The sequence below is a fragment of the Ochotona princeps genome, chromosome 14 (assembly GCF_030435755.1).
Source record: "Ochotona princeps isolate mOchPri1 chromosome 14, mOchPri1.hap1, whole genome shotgun sequence".
Classification (NCBI taxonomy): domain Eukaryota; kingdom Metazoa; phylum Chordata; class Mammalia; order Lagomorpha; family Ochotonidae; genus Ochotona; species Ochotona princeps.
Window position 1 is genome coordinate 16,223,854 of NC_080845.1, and position 18,898 is coordinate 16,242,751.

General features: G+C 54.8%; 1 protein-coding gene across 7 annotated transcripts in view; it reads left to right on the top strand.

Moving 5' to 3' along the window:
- Positions 1-18,898, top strand: part of WHRN (whirlin) — an 83,216-nt gene that overhangs the window by 58,142 nt on the left and 6,176 nt on the right. For 3 of the 7 annotated variants that reach the window (XM_058672324.1, XM_058672325.1, XM_058672326.1), the window contains exons 4-8: positions 6,443-6,642; positions 7,634-7,670; positions 8,359-8,571; positions 9,488-9,697; positions 12,036-12,086. In XM_058672324.1, coding sequence (XP_058528307.1) covers positions 6,443-6,642; positions 7,634-7,670; positions 8,359-8,571; positions 9,488-9,697; positions 12,036-12,086 — 711 coding nt within the window. The remainder of the gene's footprint in view (positions 1-6,442; positions 6,643-7,633; positions 7,671-8,358; positions 8,572-9,487; positions 9,698-12,035; positions 12,087-18,898) is intronic. The other 4 variants (XM_004594946.2, XM_004594947.2, XM_004594945.2 and 1 more) reach the window with 3 other exon arrangements.

Consider the following 18,898-nt stretch of genomic DNA (forward strand, 5'->3'; position numbering starts at 1 on the left):
CTGGCCTGTTTTTTTCAGTGATGGTTTGAGGAGGTTGAGAACTGGCCCTGACCATGGGCTGTCCAGGTCCTCCATAGCGCAAGCAGAAACTGACAGCGAAAAGATCCAGAAGGCAGCCGGGGCCATAGGAGGTCAATGTGTGGCCGCATCCATGCTGGGTTCTGCCTCGGGAGACCACAGCGCCAAAGAGGGTCAGGTGAAGAGCTGAGGCAGACCAGCCTTGACTCTGAGTTGCCTCCAGGAGCCAGCTTCAGCACATACCCAAACCTCTTTCTTTTACTTATTTGTTAATTTGGACAAGGTTTACCGACTTCTGAACTGTTGGGAAAAACCAAATGTTGTCTCATTAAAACTGCATAGCTCACTTGTCCTGAAAGGGAAAATAAAGCCCATTAAAGTTTCATACCTGACATGGAAAACTATTAAAGATTCATAATTGCAATAAAACTCTTTCATAGAATTTGAAGTGTCACTGTGATGATGCTGCTGTCAGCGGGGTCCTTGCTTGAAGCCATGACATCTGCTTTGGTGTAGTTGGGGCAAGCAGCAAGGCAGGCAGAGCCCTGGACCTTCTAGCAAGCACCTTTCAGGCATGACTTGCACCTGCTGCGTATCTGAGGAGGAGGGGCTCCACTCTCCGGCTCAGCATAGGATCAAGTTGTCGGTGTCTCTCCTGACAACCTCCGGTGAGGGAGCTCTGAGCTCTTGCCACCTGCTTGTCAGTTTTCAGATCCCTTCACCAGAAGGGAACAGAGCACCTCCTGATGCACAATGAAAGCCCAGGACTGGGCAGTGAAGGGTGGGTGTGGGGCAGGCTGGCTTTCTTGCAGGACGGGTCAGTGACATCAGCCTAAGTGGCTTCTGCAGGCTGATGGAACAGAGGCTGCATGCCAGCTTTCTTTCTCGGCCTCAGCCCTCTCATCTGTAAATGAGGATAGCAATGAGAACTTCATGGCTAGAGTCAGTATGTGAGGGTTAGCTGAAGCTGAAGGCAGGGACAGGGAGGAGGCCGGGGAAAGAATGGGGACAGCGTTGGGACATCCTGAAGGCACAGTGAGGGATCAAGGGGTAACTCCAGGAATTAGCATAATTTTTGATGTGACCTTCATTGGACATGTACTGTATAATCAGTATTCTTCATGTGTTTTGTGTAGTTCTGTTCAGTACATAGTCATGGGGCACCTGCCATGTGCTGTACTCTCATAAGTCTGGGGCATATGACAGTGAGTATGTTGACTCTTTGAGATGGGTTCTGATATTGTGCCCATTTGCCAGAGCAAGTAACTGAGGGAAGTGAATGATCACAGGTCGCCCAGCGAGTAAGTGACAGATTCTGGAATTAGATGCTGCCTCCTGGATCTATGGGCAGACCACATAGAAGGCTACCTGTCATGAGCTGGCCTACCTCTGTGGCAGTTGGTAATCTGGCTCTGTTCCAGAGGACTTGGAGTAAGTGCATGAGTGTCCCCAGAGAAGGGAACTCAGGTAGGGTGGGTGCCCTGCTCTGTGCTCCTGTACCCACCTCCGGTCTCAGGATACTGAATCCCCTGCCTCCTCATGGTTGGCCTCCTTCCGAGCTCTCAGCACCCAGCCCTGGATCAGGTCTCCTGGCACTCTCCTCAGAGCATCCCAGGCACGCACCTCGTCACTTATAGGGCTGCGGAATGATGGACGAGTCTGTCCTCGGCCTTGATGTGAAGGGCACACGTGGTCCAACTCCCGCTCCTCATCGCTGGTAAATAGGACGCTGTGGTGACAAGGGAAATAAACCTCATTGATTCACGTCTCCTTCCATGTCCTCCCAGCATTGCCACAAGATGGCTGAGTGGTGTCAGAGGCTCGCCTGTGCCTCCCCATTGTCCCTCCTCCTGCATGTCCTGTCCCTGGGAATTCTGGGGTGCTGGGGGTGAAAGCCAGGGTCTGGGCCTCATCTTGCCTCTTTCCATGTCCCCAGGGCCCCAACAGGTGCAGCATTTGACTCTTGTTTTTGTCTCATCTGTCCATTGACATCTGCTTCTGAGAGGTTTCTCAGTGCATGATCAGAGCTCCCTGGGATAGCGTGAGATCAAGCCCTGTAAGTCGCCTGCCTACCACCCCCGGCCTCAGATCCCCAAACCAAAGGAGAGAGAAGCACAGGGCAATGAGACCGGGAGAGTGGGAGGATGGACTGAGATCCCCATCACTCGTCCTTCACTGAGCTCCGCCTGTGGGCCGGTGCTGGGAGAAAGGCAGCCCAACTGGGAACAGAGCTAGCTGCAGTGCTATCTCCATGTCCACTTCCTGTGTGACTGGTGACCTTGAACCGGCCTCTGGATGTCTTGAACCTGTATCCTTTGAGAGGGAAGCAGATGAGGAGTTAGCTTGTGGTCTGAACCTTTCAGGTCCCAGGCTCTGGACACAGTGGTCTCTTTGTACTCTTCCAGCTCCCTGAGACTTGATAGTGTCACACCCATCTTACAGATGAGCAAACTGAGAGCTGTGGGTGACCACTCTGCAAGGGTGCCATGATGGCTCAGCTTCAGAATTGCAGAGAGCTGTACTGCAGAAGCAGGACTCCATACCCTGCTGGCTACTTGGGGCTGCCATGAAAGGTAGAGGACCGGGAGTGGTGTGTGAACTGTAACTCACAGCGAGCGTGCAGACAGCGGTCCTGACCCCGGGGGGCCAACCTCAGGAGCTGTCCAGCAAGTGGAGGGAATGAGTTTTGCTGGGTATGGGAAATGGGCCCAAATAGGACTGGGTGGGATGCCAGGAGGCCCTGGTGTCAGCCTCGCCTAGAACTTGGAAAACACTCCCCGCAGGAAGAGACAACAGGGTTCCTGAGAAGGGGTTGGAAAGATGGGCACACAGAGCTCCGTTCAGTGGGGGGTTCCTAAATCTGACTTTAGTTTCCTGGATACTCCCCCACTGAACAATGCCATGCTGCCTCCCACAGATCTGGCACAGGTGGATTTATTTGACAGGCATGAGTGAAAATGTGACCGACACAGCCAACCTGTGATTTCATGGCTGTGCTAATGCTGAGGATGAGGTCAGAGGGGTGCTGGGTGATGCATGGGACTCAGGTTGTATAGCTGACAGGTACAGGCTCTGAGAGAGGAGCAACACTGCGGTGTGGACACAGAGGCACCACATGGCCCCAAGGTCACTGGCACCCCTGCCCTGGAGCCACAAAGCCTACAGGCTGCCTACCTATTGCACTTGGAATTTCAGGTCAACACTGAGCCCTTTGTCTGATAGATGTATTGTCTGTGTAATGTTTAGGACATGTGTCTATTTCCAGAGAACTGGTTTGCTTTTGTAAAATTCAAGTGTAACTGGGCACCCATGTTTTATCCAGCAGCGTTCCCTCTTAGCCTTGTACAAAGCCAGGTAGAGGCTGGTGGAACTGAGTCAGTTCCTCTCCCCCTTCCCTATCTAGGTGTGCCCCTGCAGACAGAGGCTGCAGGAAGGAGGACACCATTGCATGTCTGGTGTCTCCATCACTGGTTCCTTCAAGTGAAGCTGTAGGGATGACATAAAGCTATAAGTAGGACATTGGCTTCCTGGAGCCAGTGCAATGGCTGCATTGGCTAATCCTCCACCTGCAAGGGCTGGCATCCCTTGTGGCTGCTGGTTCATGTCCCAGCTGCTCAGCTTCCCATCCAGCTCCCTGCTTGTGGCTTGGGAAAGCAGTGGAAGATGGTCCAAAGCCTTGGGACCCTGCAACCATGTAGGAAACCTGGAGGAGGCTTGAACTTGACTAAACTCTAGCTGTTGGCAGCCATTTGGTAGTGAAACAGCAGATGGAAGATCTTTCTTTGTCTCTCCTTCTCTCTGTAAATCTGCTTGTCCTTATAAAAAATAAATCTTAAAATAAATTGACTTCTTTAGCTCAACAAAAGCCAGAGCTATTTAGGAAGATGAAAACAAAACAGTGGCTGCCCAGCACAGCCTGGGCTCCAGCGTGGAGCAGGGGCAGAGGTGGCGCGGCCTCTGGGGGAAGGCTGTATAGTGGATGGAGTACAAGTGGGCCTGGTGGGTGGTCCATTTTGGGAAGGTAGGAGTCTCCTTCACTGTGGCTCTGCTTCTTAGCAACAGAGAGAGGCCAGGAGGGGGCTGTGGAGGCAAGGTAAGAATTGTTGAAATCCACACCTCCATGCACAAGCACATATTGAGTGCCTGCCGGGTAGCAAGCCAGAACCTGCTGCCGGATCTCATCTCACGCTGTCTACAAGGAGACCAACTGGGGCTGCCTAAGCTCTAGGGACGCAAGTTTCTCGGGGATTGGATTCAGAGCCACGGAAGGAGAGAAGTGACAGATAACACTGGGGGTTGGGTAAAGAGTGAGGCACTGGGAGACAGTTGGGATAATGGGCAAGACATTGGAACACAGGCACTGGAAATCGTGAAGACTTAGAGGACAACCCTTGACCAGGACCCGTTTTAGGACATTGAGGAAAGTGAGGCATAGAGGCTTGCTGGGTGACTCATGGGGTCACATGACATGACGTAGCAGAGCCAGATGCAAACCCAGGTCTCATGGGTGCCTTAACCATAGCACTTTGCTATCTGCTGAATGGAGACAGGGATGGTCCTTAGAGATTTTTAAGCAAAGAGAAGCAGCAAGAGAGTGATGAGCTCCTTCTGGGGCCCGTGTTTGCAGCCAGTATAGACACAGATGTGCTCACTCAGGAACTGCAGCAGGAGCAACCAGGATGCAGGGTTGGGCAGATGGGTGGACAGAGTTGAAGACTGGAAGGGACTTGCTGAGCAGCCACTTAGAGAGCACAGGCAGAGTTGGTGACGGGGCTGGGCGTTCAGATCTGGCTACTGCAAGCAGGACCAGGGATGGGTGGCAGGACAGTGACTTTGGCATGCTGGACTTGAAGTGATACCACATGATCCCTCCCATGGTCCCCAAGCAGAATCCCAGGCAGCAGCCCTGGCATAAACAGAGCATGGGCTTCAGCCGCCCCTCTGTACTAGCTGGAACCACAGACCATGGGTTTCCTCTGAGTTTCCATTTGCTCTGGTGAAATGGGGAGCAGAAGCACCCCTTTGCAGGATGTTGGGGATGTTGAGTCAGGGGAACATATTGAGATTGGGGCACAGCTGGTGCAGCACAGCCATCTCCACTGGGCTGCGGCAGAGATACTCGTAGGAATGGATGAGTGCCTTCCTTGTGGGGTCGTTTGTATGGATTCCCACGGTGCACCGGGCCCTGGGGGCACAGGTGGACTGCTTGTGGGAAAGTGGGTGACAGCTCCCGACTGTGAGTGATGCCACTCAGCATGGTGCCTGGCACATAGCAGGGCTGCAGAGAATATCAGGGTATACTCAAAACTTAGCACAGATGGCCAGCTGTACCTGAGTCCAGGATACAAAGCAGGACAGCAGGTACAGAGGGGAAGCACTGAGTCTGCAACCATTTTCCGTGCTGGAAACTCCCCAGATGTGGACAAGGCAGTTCAAGGAGACACAGAAACTGCGTTTTTGGCTCTTGGCAAGCTCATCACATCTCCTCTCCAGCTCTCACTCGGCTCACCTTGCTTTAAGAAACACTGGGTAAGACCCACGGGAATCAGTTTTGCACCATCAGCAGGCTGGGAAGCCAGGCAGAAGGCAAAATGGCCCAGGGCAGCTGGCTCTCCGTGGCTGCCCTTGCAGGCCTTAGTGGGTGACAATGACCGTGAACATGTCCCACTCTACCATAGGCCTCAGTGGCCCCAGCTTGGGTTTGAATGTCCTGCAAGCCTGCCACATGGCCCATCTCGCACTGCAGGATCTTCCCTCCGACCACTTCTATTTTTGTCACATGTTTATTTTTATTGCAAAGGTTGGGGTTGTTTGCAATTTTTTTTGCCTCCTTATTATCCTTTCATTAAAAATATTTTTTTTCTACATTATGGAATAAAGCAGTTTGCTCCATAGTAAAAAGCCAAGCAGTATATACATTGCTGTCATGGGAAGTTGCTTTTAATAAATTAAAATGTTGCTCACATTCTAAGGTGATATAAGATGGCATGCTGGGGTTGGAAATCTCAGCCGTATAGAGGCAGAGAAGGAAAACATGCAAGTCTGCCTGCGTGGTGCCCACCTGCTCCCTTCCTGGGTCTGCCCCATTCCCGTTTGTGCAGTGACTCTTATGTCCGGTCAAGAGGACACCAGGGATGTTGCTATAGACCCTGAAACTCTTGGTGACGCGTTGGAGGGGTGAGGATGGGGGTTCAGGAAGTATCTATTCTGGAAACAGCTGATGAAAAGCTGGCTCTGCCTAACTTGCACTGTGCCCCTCAGGCATCCACATGACCTCTCTGAGCCTCAGTGACCTCAGAGAAGAAGTGTGTGTGTGTGTGTGTGAGATGTGTGTGGGAGGGAGGTGTCAGGGTCATGATGCCCCTAGTGTGAGGCCGCATCCCGCCCGCAATCCTGCTGACTGTGTTTATGGTGACCCTGGCAGGTCGGGGACCAGATTCTGGAGGTGAACGGGCGGAGCTTTCTCAGCATCCTGCACGACGAGGCAGTAAAGCTGCTCAAGTCCTCGCGACACCTCATGCTGACAGTGAAGGACGTTGGGAGGCTGCCGCATGCCCGCACCACCGTGGACGAGACCAAGTGGATTGCCAGTTCCCGCATCGGGGAGATCGCCACCAACTCAGGGTCTGGCTGCTCCAGGACCCCCAGGGTCTTTTCTGCAAGCCAGTGACATCCCCTCTCAGCCCCTCCCCAACTCCCCTGCTACACACATACCTGCTTACAGGGGCCAGAGGTCTGGCCTTCAGCGTTTCCTTCTCCTTCCCCTGCCTCGGTTTCCCCCATGGGAGGTCAAACTGCAGGGCCCAGTACCTCCTTCCTTCTCTGCCCTCAAGCAAGCCCTTGCCTCGCTCTCAATCCCCCATTGCCCTCACTGTAAAGCAAGGATCGGAATCCTGCCATCTCCCCAGTTGCTGCTAGTGAGCGTCCCATGAGGGGATGGGGGTTGGAGGCTCTTGCAAGTCCTCAAGTACTATACAGGAGCTTGGTGACTGCACAGGTGCTGGTAGTGCGCTGTGTCATCTGCTGGGCCCCATCGGACATCAGTCTGATGGCTGTGTCCCCCCCAGACAAACACCTCCCCCGAGCAGCTGTTTCTTTCTTTGTCTCTTTCACTTACCTCACTCTCTTCCTGCCTACATGATATTGCATGCTTTAAAGAATTAGGTGCAAATGCTCTTTTGAAAATCTACTTTCCCATTTCAAAAAAGAAAAAAAAAAACTGAGCTTGCCACTGCTGCTTCAACCTGAGGAATCCAGCAGCTGGCACTCAGCTTTTGGTGTGAAACCATAGGCAGAAGCTGAATCACCCACTCACTGCAATTTACCCAACTCCACCCTGCCCATGGCCGGGGGCCCTAAGGGCATAGGGCAGTCCTCCGCCCCTCCACTGGCTCCTTGTGTGACTGCCCTGCTCCTGTGGGGCTGGGAGCAGCCTCAGATCCAGTCCTCCTGCTGGGGGCACTGGGAGCCACCCATCTGTGCAAGGATTTGTGTATCCCTGAGGAGTCCTTGAATATGGAGACCATGAGGCTGTTTTCTCGAAGCTTCACCCTGCCTGTCCCTTGGTTTGAAACCACTCAGATGTACAGCTGAACATGCATGTCTCTCTTCACAGGTTTCCTGGGGACCTCACAGCAGAAGGGACGCACAAGGTAGGGCATTCTCCATCTCGGGGTGTTTTAGACTTTGTCACAACTCCCCAGGTAGGGAGCTTGGTATCAGATAACAGGTGCCAAGTTGATGTCTACACGGCCTCCACTCTGAGCTCACAGCCCTCATTTCTGTGAGTGCCTGCCAGGTTCCACACCATCCCTGGCTCCCTGCCCACATGGCAATCACACAGAGGCAAGAACACACACAGGAAAGCAAAATACATCTTCTATAACACTGATGCATGAGCAAGATGCTCTATGCCACTGATCAGGTACAAAGGATGAGGAGTGGCAGTAACCAAGAGGCTACACCTTGACGGGACAGAAGGGGGCTCCCTCTCCTGCGGGAAGGGCGGGATTCTGGAGCTGGGAACTCAGAGGAGTGCTTGCGATTGCCAGATGACTGCAGCACAGCAACTCCAGGCAGGTGATAGAGAAGGCCTTGGGACCAGGGGAGGGGAGACGGGTGCTGTCTTGGCCACATCTGATGAGATGACAAAGGCCGAGGCACAGTGTGGTTGCAGCCATGCAAGAGACATCCCCACAGGGGACTTCCTGTGTGTGCTGACGTTACCCAGGAACCATGCACACTGAGTGCCCCTTCTGTATCGCTGCCCATGGCTTGGCCCGCTCATCTCGCTGCAGAGCAGCTCAAAGTCAGCAGGCCTCTTCCTTTCTGTCTTTTCAGCCTGGATTTTACAGGGGCCTGGCAGGCTCACAGGTGACCCTCAGCAGCCTGGGGAACCAGGTGCGCATTCTGCTTGAGGAGCAGGCCCGGCACCTGCTGACGGAACAGGAGCGCGCCACCCTGGCCTACTACCTGCAGGAGTACCGCGTGGGCAGCGTCTCGGTGGACGCCCTCACCATGGCCCTGTTCGAGCTACTCAACACCCACGCCAAGGTGACCCTCTTGCCCTCTGTCCCCAGTTGCTTACCTGAGAACCCGGGAAAAGTCAGGACTGGACTGAACCTGAACCCGAGAGTGGGGACCACAACAGCACCCTGTCCCCAGGAAGCTGTCAGACACCCTGACACCACCAGGCTCCATCCCAGGCTGGCTGAGTCCTTAGCACCTGTGCATGGGGCTGACTGGAAGAGATTCTTGCAGGGTCTTTCTTCCTCCCTTTCTTCCTTCTTTCCTTTCTTTTTTTTCAGATTTATTTATTTATTTGGAAGGCAGAGTTACAGGGAAAGCAAGGGAGAGACAGAGAGAAAGATCTTCCATCCACTGGTTCACACCCCAAATGGCTGTATTGCCCAGAACTGGGCCAGTCTGAAGCCAGGAGCTTCTTTCAGGTCTCCTACAAGTGTATAGGGTCCAAACCCTTGAACCATCTTCTTTTCTGCTTTCCCAGGTGCATTAGCAGGGAGCTGCATCAGACGTGGTGCAGCCAAGACTCAAACTGGCGCCCATATGAGATGCCAGTGCTGCAGGCAGTGGTTTAACTTGCTATGCCACAATGCCAACCCCTGGCAGGGACTTTCACAAGCTTCCCAGGACACCGTGCCTCACCACCAGCTTCAATGCCATGGGGCTGAGGCTCAGAAGTTCACCGAGGGAAGAGATGGAATCTATTCAGGGAGGGTTGTTTCGGAATACTTCACAGAGGAGACAAGGATAAATACAGGGGGCAGGGACAGCCAGGGCCTGAAGAGGAGGAGAGGGCAGTGCTGGGCCTGGAGTCTAGACTGAGGGCCCTAGGGAGCCACCAAGGGCTGTGGATGACAGGTGCCCTGCACAGTCAGCTCATCTAGGGGTCTTGTCTTACTTGCCGGGGAAGCTCCAGACTGAGTGCACTGCCCGTCCCCACCCCCAGTTCTCACTCCTCTCAGAGGTGAGAGGCGTCATCTCCCCGCAAGACCTGGACCGTTTTGACCATCTGGTGCTGAGGCGTGAGATCGAGTCCATGAAGGCACAGCAACCCCTAGGCCCCGGGGCCGGGGATACCTACTCCATGGTCTCCTACAGCGACACGGGTTCCTCCACGGGCAGCCATGGCACCTCCACCACCGTCAGCTCGGCCAGGGTGAGCTGCCCCTGCCCTATCCCCAGCCTGGTGGCTGGGGGTGGAGTTCAGATACCAGCTTTGGAATGAGATCAGTTTGGGTTTGAATCCCAGTACCCCTACTTACCTGATCTGTAGTCTGCCTCTCCAAGCCTCAGCTTCTCCATCTGTAAGAACCCAATAACTTCCTGAGTGCCCACGGCATACCAGGGGCAACTAGTGAGTGAGAGCCATGACCCTTCCCCTGTGGGGCTCATAGCCTGAGGGTAGGGGCAGAGGTTAGAAGAAAAGCACTCCAGTAGTGGGGCATCAGATGAAGGACCAGTAGTCCTGTCCCCAGCCCCTGGAGGCTGCACTCGGTAAATGGTGGGGAAATAGTGGCCACAGGAGCTGTGATCCCCCAAGCCCATCTTGACTTTCTTGCAAATTCAGGGTGTACTTGTGCCCCAAGGATGCGGGAGGTGGGTTCATCCCAGGGAGGGGCTTGGAGAAGGGCCTCTTGGTGTCTTTCCAGGGGCTGCTGCTCATTTCAGACAGTACAGCAGGGGTGGCCAGGAAGATGTCAGGCCCTGCTAGGCTCCACCCTGTTACCACCACTTTGGGGAACCTTGTCTGCTTCCTGAGGTGACCCCAGAAATTAGCATGCATGTCCTGGGACTCTGAACATGGCTGCAGAGGAGGCGGTTTTATGTTTGGGGACAAGGAGGATACTTCTTTCTTGCTTGGTTTTTAATTTTATTTGTTTGAAAGGCAGAGAGAGGCCAACAGAGAAGGCTCCCACTGCTGGCTTTTCTCCCTCCTGCCTGTAGCTCTCAGAGCTGATTAGGGGCCCTACACTAACTCCAGGGTTCCCCACATAGATGGCAAGAACCGAGTCACTTGAGCCATCACTGCTACCTCCTGAGGTCTGCATTGGCAGGAGTCAGGAGCTGGAGCTAGGAGTCAGGTGGCGATGTCTTAACCACTGAGTTGGGAGAGGTCAGTCAGCCCCACCCCACACTTCCTGTTTGTACTGAGCATATGCTATGATGTAGCATTCAGACTGTGGGCACTGTCAGGCTTCAGGGACTTGGCGCACATGACCATTATCCTCCAGATCTGGCTCTACTGAGCTTGGCTCTGATGGTACCCACAGGGAATGGGGTGCCAGGAGCCGTGAGCCAGTGCTCCACAGCCTGGGGCTGCCAACTGGAGTCCCAGGATTGTCCGTTTAGAATGAGGGATGAGAAGGCCCATGGGCGGGGCAGCATGTTACTGGTCTGGGAAGTAGTCGGTCTGGACTTAGACTCTGGACTCCTCTTCAGGCCGAGGTGTCTCCAAGGATGAATGAACTGAGGTCACTGGTGCCTGTGGCCATGCCGCCTGAATGCCCTGAGAGTAGATGAGGCCGGAGCAGTAGGGGGCTTGGGGCAACTGACAGGGGCTCTGGGCAGGGGTCAGCTCAGCCCTGACTGGCCCACAGTGACCACCTGCCTGCCTGGGCTCCCTGCTGTGGCCTCCAGCAAAGGCCATGAGCCCTGACCTCCCCAAGAGGCTCTTCCTCCTAATGGGACCCCCTGAGGTATTAGGGTGACTTTAAGAGGGAATTTCTGGGCACAGGTGATGGGTGTCCCTAGAGAGCCCCCTAGAAACGGGGCAGTTCATGACCCGCTAAGGGGCAGAAAGAGGTTGTTTCACCTGGGGTCCCCACTAGGTGGAGCAGTGCTGTGGCTTCCTCCAGTTCACTAACCCTAACCTTAACCAGGAGAGAGGAGCCCTGTGTCCAGCATCCTGCAGTGCTGCCTACTCACCTCCGAGGGCTGCAAACACTGCCATCCTTGGGTTTTTCTCCCTGAGGCTCTGGGCAGCTCCAGGCTGCAGGCCTGCCACTCCCAGCCTCCATCCCACCAGCTGCCCAGCAATGAACCCCCAGGACTGTCTGCAGGTTCTCTGCTTGGTGCCCCCCACAACTGAAATACAAGCCTCCTCCAATCCAGGCACCCAACAGGGGTTGTTTTCAGGAAAGTAGGCACCATCCTGGGCAAGTCACTTTCCCTGCCCAAGCCTGTTGGTCTCTCTGCCAGATGGAGAGTGGCCTTCGTCCCCAGGCCCCCTGCCTTAAGAACAAGTGTCATTGCTTCATAGCACTCAGGCAGGATCAAGGGTGCTGATTACAGCAGGGCAGCCTCTTCCTCCTCCCCAACCCCCTCCCGTCCTCCTGCCTGGAGCATTCCTGGTGAACAAAAGAGGCCCCAGGTCACGTGTGTTTTGCATGTGTGCGTGTGGTTTGGGGGCAGGGTTGTTGCTGTGCCTGCCCCATTCCCTGCTGTTTATTTGATGTATTTTTCTTTTTGCCTTTTCGCCCATCGTCCCTCCCCAGGAACGGCTGCTGTGGCTTATAGACCTGATGGAGGTACCTTCCTTCCTGAGGGTGGGCGTGGCGGGGTCCCCTAACTGGGGCCGTGGTAGGGTGGACCCTTCCTGCCACCCCCTGGCCTTAGTGAGTCCAGGGGTGCTTGGTACTCTGTGTTCTAGTGTGAATGTGGCTCCTCTGAATCACAGTTCAGGTGTGACCTCAGAGGCAAGGTCCCCTGTGTGACCTCACTTTTAGCATCTGTAAAACCAGGGTGACCATGTCTGTGCTCTGAGGTTGAGCAATCTCTCAGCCTCTGCGTGTGCACATGTGCTCTCTCTCTCTCTCTGGAAAGTTCTCCTTCCTACTTCTGCAGCCTAACAATCCCCTCTGTGTGGTGCCTGCTCAGCTCAGCACCACCTCTCCCAACCAAGGACCTCCCTTATTCCTCCCCAAGGGGTGACTTTCAGCTTCCCTCCCCTGCTCCCCAACTCTTCCAACACCTGACGCCTCCTGTGGCCCCAGCCCCTGTCTCTGTGTTCTCAGAATCTATTCAGTCGTCCTGTCTAAGTTGCTCCCTAACACAACTGCGGAGTCTGTGCCCTGGTACCCAGCCCACACCCTGACTCATGCAAACAGTCTAGATCTTGTAGTGGCAGGACTGGCGGTGGACCACCATGGCTCTGTGAGAACCCTTCTCTGTACTGGGAGCTGGGACGGGGGGTCCCAGTTTGCACAGAAGAGAGCGGGAGCTGGGGAAGCTCCAGGTCACACCTCTAGGAAGTGTGCAGGCGGGTTCCAACCTGCCAGCCTTGGCGCTGGCACAGCGGACACCTGCCCTGGCAGCGACCCTTCCCTGAACCTCGCCAGCTGCCTTAGTTGTCTGTCTGTCTGCCTTCTGTCTGCCTGCCCCTCCTTTCCACTAATACGCTTTAAGCACTTACTCTGTACAGTTCTAGGTGTTTGGTGCTAAACAACAAAGAAACCCGTTCCGTAGTGAATTCAGAGTGAGAAGGAAAGACAGGCAGCACAGAAGATAACTATCTTAACTGCATAGGCTTGATTTTTTTAAAAAAATGTATTTGTATGTTTGAAATGTAGGGAGGGAGAGAGATTTTATCTGCCGATTCAATCCCTAAATGGATGCAATAACCATGGCTGGATCAGGCTGAACCCAGGAGCCTGAGCTCCATCCTGGTCTCCCACATGGGTGGCAGGGGTCCAAGAGCTTGGGCAGTAGCTCTTGGACAGTAGTTGTCTTCTCAGGTGAATTAGCAGGAAGCTGGATTGACACACAGTAGCCAGGACTCAAACTGGCATTCCAGCATCACCCACAGTGGCTTAACCTGTTGTGTCATGGTGCTGGCCTCTATACAGACTGTTAAGCGTAGTAAGCAGTAAGAGGGTGGGGAAGACAGAGAAGGAGATAGCTAAGGGATGGGTGACTAGAAAGTGGCACTTGAGGAAAGAAGGGAGATAGGCATACCCACATCTGGGGAAAGAGCAGTTCAATGCAGAAACAGCATATGCAAAGGTCCTGAGGTAGAGCTGTGGCTGCAGCCCCTGAGTAAGCTCCAGGAGGCCCACAAGGTGGAGTAGGGTGAGTACAGGTCAGGCCTGGACAAGGGCAGCTGTGTGCTGGGGTCTTGGACTTGAACAAGGTGGCTAAGAGCAGGAACGGACATGACCTAATCCTATCTTCCTAGGATCCCTCTGATTATTCTTAGCCAGGGATGAGACTGTTCAAAGATGAGCAGGTTTCCTCTCAGGAAATAGCCAGGCCCAGAAGTCTGTGGGCCACACAGGGCCAGGGTGGTGGTGCAGGTTGAGCTGCTAGGAGATGTGTTTTTGGGCTACCTGCTTGGGCCCTGCCTTGGTATTTCCTGGGGAGGACATTTACACATGGCATGTCTCAGCCTGGGGACTCTGTGTGCCTGCAGGGCTGTAGGACAGAAACCTCCACTTCCTGGAACCTCCCCACAGGTATTCAGGCCATGGGGCCTCAACCCAGAAGCCCCAAATCCCACACTCTCTATCTACCCTGGCCCTGCCCTGCAGAGTGTCCTGAGGAGAGCCCCTCACCCTAGGACCCAGGCAAACCTCCCCAACGACTCCCACTCTGCACTGTTTGTGTGGGGAGGGGCCAGGAGCCACTCAGGGAGGTAGAGCATGGAATGGTGGCCCTGGGTTCCCCACAGCTCTGTACACACCTGAGTGAGGGCCACTGTGGGCACCAGGTCCTGGCCCATTGCATCATCCATGCAAGCTTTGGCTGCAGTGCTGCCGAGTAGCAGACAACACTGGATTCTACATAGACAGCAAAATCCTTTCTCAGGCCCCTTTCCTTCCCTTGTAGAGTCCACAGGACTTTTACAATTCATTCATTCTGTTATTTAAGAGACAGAGATGTGCAGAGAGAGCTCCTATCCACAGGCTCATTCTCCCAGAAGCCTGCAATAGCCAGAGCTGGATTGAGGTCTTTCATGGGAAACCTGGTTCTCAATCCAGGTCTCCCATGGGAATGGAAAGAACCCTAGTGTTTGAGCCATCGCTGCTGCCTCCTAGGCTCTGCCTTAGCAGGAAGCTGGACTCAGGAGCCAGAGGCCAGTATCCAAGGCGAGTTCTGCAGTGTGGAATGCAGGTGTCTTAGCTAACAGCCGCCTGTGCTCATCCGTCCCCACTGGGACACTTGTCACACTGCTTCTCCATCATCCTGAGTGTCCTTTCCCTACTACCCAGGGAGAGCAGGTGGCGTGCAGGCAGGAACCACGTGCTTCTCATGGCATTGAGAAGTGGGGGGCAGGGCCCAAAAAGAGGCACCCCCAGCTGCCTTCAGAGTCATCTTCCAACCTTTCAGTGATGTGAGGTGTCCGGGCTGGCTGCCGGTGACCCCAATTCCCAGCATGTGGCTTCCATCTCACTCACATTCCCTGGCCCAAGCCATGCAGCCGCTTGCCCTGATTAACTGCGCCTCATTCTGCAGCTGACAGCCCTCTAACCAGATGTCAAACAGAAGGAATCTAGGGCTGCCTTCCCCATCAGCAAACCAGGTTTGTGGTCATGTGTGAAGAAGAGACACTTAGTGCTGCTTCCAGACTGTTTGTTCCCAAAAGACAATGGCCAGGACAACCGGGGAAAGGAGGGGCTGCCTGGCATGGCATGAATTCACCTGGTGTGAGCGGGCGCATGGCAGAGGGGCTCTGGATTCTCGGTACCTGTGTTCTGCAACCCCCCACCCTCTCAGGATTCCAACTGGTGCTCCTATGGGATGCTGGCATCACATAGGTGGTAACTTTCCTAACGCATCATGACTTTGGCCCAGGAGACAGTTTTCAACATGGGAAAGCATCTTCTAAGGCTGTTTGGCTAGCACAGCTTGTACCAAGGCTAGGCTACAGGTCAGTGACCATGTCAGTGTGAAGTCCTGGTGAGTGTCCATGGGCTTTGGCACCGCCTGTGATGACCAAGAGGATGTGATTGAGAAGCTCTGTGCCTTCCTCAGGGACAGCAGAGGCTTTGTTCCCTCCGTCCTTTCAAGCAGGGAGTGTGGGTCTCAGAACTGGATAGGAATTTGGGCTGTTTACCTACCAGCCGGACTCAGTTCCCATCCTGTTCCTGCTTTCCGACGTTATTCCCAAGGGACCCTCCAATCCTGACCTCCTGGGAATTCTGGATCACTCTCTCCCTACCCAGTGATGACCTGCTTTCCCCCAGATCGTGGGAGGGAGATTCAGAGCAGAAGGAAAAACATCTGGTCAACCGTGGGACAGTCTCCTGTGATCCGCCCTGTCCCTCCCTTCCCCACTTGGGCATCGGAAGGCTCCACCCACAAGCTTCCCCATAGCCTTCTGCCTTTGTGCCCTGGTGCTCCGATGTGGTAAGTGGAGCAGATAGCTGACAACACCAAGTGCTGCCCTTGTCAGGAGTGGGACTCAGCCACACCTGCCACGGGCTGGGTGTTGGCACCCAGGCCACCTTCACCAACCCAGCTTCCAACACCACTCTGTGGAGAAAATGGGGGTTTGGTGCTCCCCTATTCCTGCCAGTGTGGCTATCACTCCCTGAATCTGTAATCTAGTCCCCAAAGTCCTCAGGTCCTCTGACTGCCACCCCTTTGCCCTCCAGCAATTTCAGGGCTTCCAGCTTCACCTGGCTCCCGTACTGTCCCCGGTCCCCATCCCGCCCTCTCTGTCTCCCCACCTCTCGGCCCTTTCTTGTGCACCCTCTCCCCGTCTTATTCTCATTTCCCCCTCTCTGGTCTCCCTCTCTGCCCTTCTTCTCCCGTAGTAATATTCCAGAAGTTTTCTGCCTCCATGCCTCAGTTTCCCCTTAGACAGCCTGGGGGTGAGGGAAGCCTATTGGCCCGAGTCAAGGAAGTGGAGATATGTAAGAGCCCCTGCCATGGTGCGTTGAGGGAAGCTGGCATACCTGGGAATTGCAGAGGGTGGGGAGGCCTCTTTCTGCCTAGTTGGCCTTGACAGCACCTGACCTTGACAACAGCCAAGCCAGGCCTTACCTGCCTCGCCTTGCAGCACCTAAGGCCGGTGGCAGAGGCTGGCATAGGGCAAATCCTGGGCATCTTGTATCGTTTCAATTTGCCTCCTCATCAGGACCCCAACCCAGACTCTGGGAACTGTGCGTGGGCCAACTCAGACAGTAAGGATGAGGACTGCCTAAAGCAGCACAGATGTGGGGGTTGGGAGAGAAGCAGTGGCGCAGCAGGTGTTGGGGGCCACAACAATCTGTCCTGGAGGACAGGCTCGTGCAGTCAGGCCTCGTGTGGTGTTCTGCTTCCTGCTCAGTCCTGGCTGTGCAACCCAGGCTGGTGACCTACCCTTGCTGAGCCGCAGTCTCCTAGCACTGTGGGAGGGCTCCCAGCATTAAATCGTGGGATCTAGACCCTCAGCTGGGCTCTGCCTTCAGTGAATGACAGACAACAGAGCCCCAAGCAGCTCTGGTGGGGTGCGATGGGGCCAGGACGCAGAGGCTTTGGCTTTGACCTTGAGCCAGCTCTGACCTTGAGCCTGCTTTGGACGATGTCTGTTCTGTGTTTCTGCTGACACATTCCCCCTAGGTTTTTAGCCTGCTGTCTGCAGCTATTTCCGAAGCACACAGAACATGGCTCGGGGACTCAGGGCTCCTGAGCGTCTGGATTCAGCAGATGGAGTTAGGCAGGGCTGGACTCTGGGCTGGCTGCCATGTGCACCACTTCAGGAATCCCTCCTCCAGCCCTCCCCCTCTTCCACCTTCTTTCTGGGCACCAGGATGCCAGGAACAACAAGGACAGAAAGCTGAAACCAGGGGCCTACAGTGGCTGAGTTGCCAGCCCAGACAGGTCCCCATGGAGTCAGGGCCCTGCCCCCTGTGGCCAGGGCTTGGCCAGGGCAGTGGGGTTTGGGGTGACCCACAGAGCATGCTAGGAGCCTGATCTACTCTAGGACAGCGCTGTGACCCTGTGTGAGTCACTTCCTTCTCTGAGCTTTAGCTGAGATGGATGCGAAAGGGACAGATAGTGCTGCCCCTAGGGTCGCAGTCGGGTAGAGGCTCTTCCTCCTGTCTGTGGACCCTTTCCCATGCCCTCTGCAGAAGGCAGGGCAGCACCTGCCTCTGGTCGTGACAGGTAATTGCAGATACCCAGCCCTGCAGCCTGCCCTAGCTCCATGTCCTCTGTGTTTCCAAGAAGCCATGGACTCACCCTACCTCAGGAGGAGGAGCTTGTACAGTCAGGCTTCTGTGTCCTTTCCATCCTTTTTTTCATCACTGGGGCAAACTTTTGAGGCCCCCAAGCCTCAGAGGGATGTCACAGTCACCCTCCCCTGTCTGTTGTGCCAGGTTCTGTTTGATGTGTTTTATAGGCATCAACATGCCAATTGTTTTGGCAGGTGCTTCTCTTATCCCATTTTACAGATGAGAAAACCAAGGCACGGAGGGATTCATGGATTTTCCCACCACTGCTCAACTGTGAGCTCGGCAGGGGATCTCAGAGGAGCCTCAGAGATAGCAAAGCTAAGGGGTCACTCATCAATGGGGGAGGGGAGAGCCCCCATCCCATTCTCCAGGCGCCTTTCCTGTGAAGGAAGCTGTGAGCAATGAGCCAGTCCTGAGGCTGAGGTTGTACAGAAGCTTCAGTTTAGCCAGCATGATGACAGCCCTGGCCTGATGTAGTGCCAGCAACATCATGCGGCAGATGACGCGCTTGGAGTTTGCGTGCGGTAGAGCTGGGAGGGCTCTGCGATTAGAGGATCCTCTGGCTCAAGGCTTCAGGGAGACCACGGGCATAGGGGTCTGCCTCGGAGAGGGGGTGGAGCCAGTGACCCTGCTGCTTCCACCCTCAGTCCTAACCATCACCACTGCTCCAGACAAAGGACCAAACCACCACTCTGCTTGCTATCACCTCAGGATTCTGTTCCATGGTGGGCGGAGTCGTTTGCCGTCAATCATGGGCTCGGTAATTCAGTTGGCAAACACTCATCAAACAAAAAAAAAGTGGGGACCCAGGTAGTCCCAAGTTTGCGTTCTCAGAGTTTGTAGCCTAAGGTGAGAGACAAGGCAATAAGTCAGAGGCAGTCAGGTAGTGATGCTTGGTAAACGGGAAAAACAGGCAGGGTTTCGGGGCATAAGGAGGATGGTGGTATGCGAGACTGTTGTAGCCAGGCAGGTCAGGGAGGAACTCACTGAGGTCAGACCCAAAGGAAGGAAGTGGATGTGCCATGAACCGGGGGTGGGCAGTGAGAGCAAGTGCAGATGCAGAAATGAGGCCAGCCTGTTAGAGAAGCAGCAAGGGAAAGCCCGGCCACGCAGGCGCCATGAGTGAGGAGTCTGGAATTTCCTGCAAGTGAGCCGGAGGGCCCCGGGACCATCTGCACTGGGAGGAGACGCGACCTGATTCC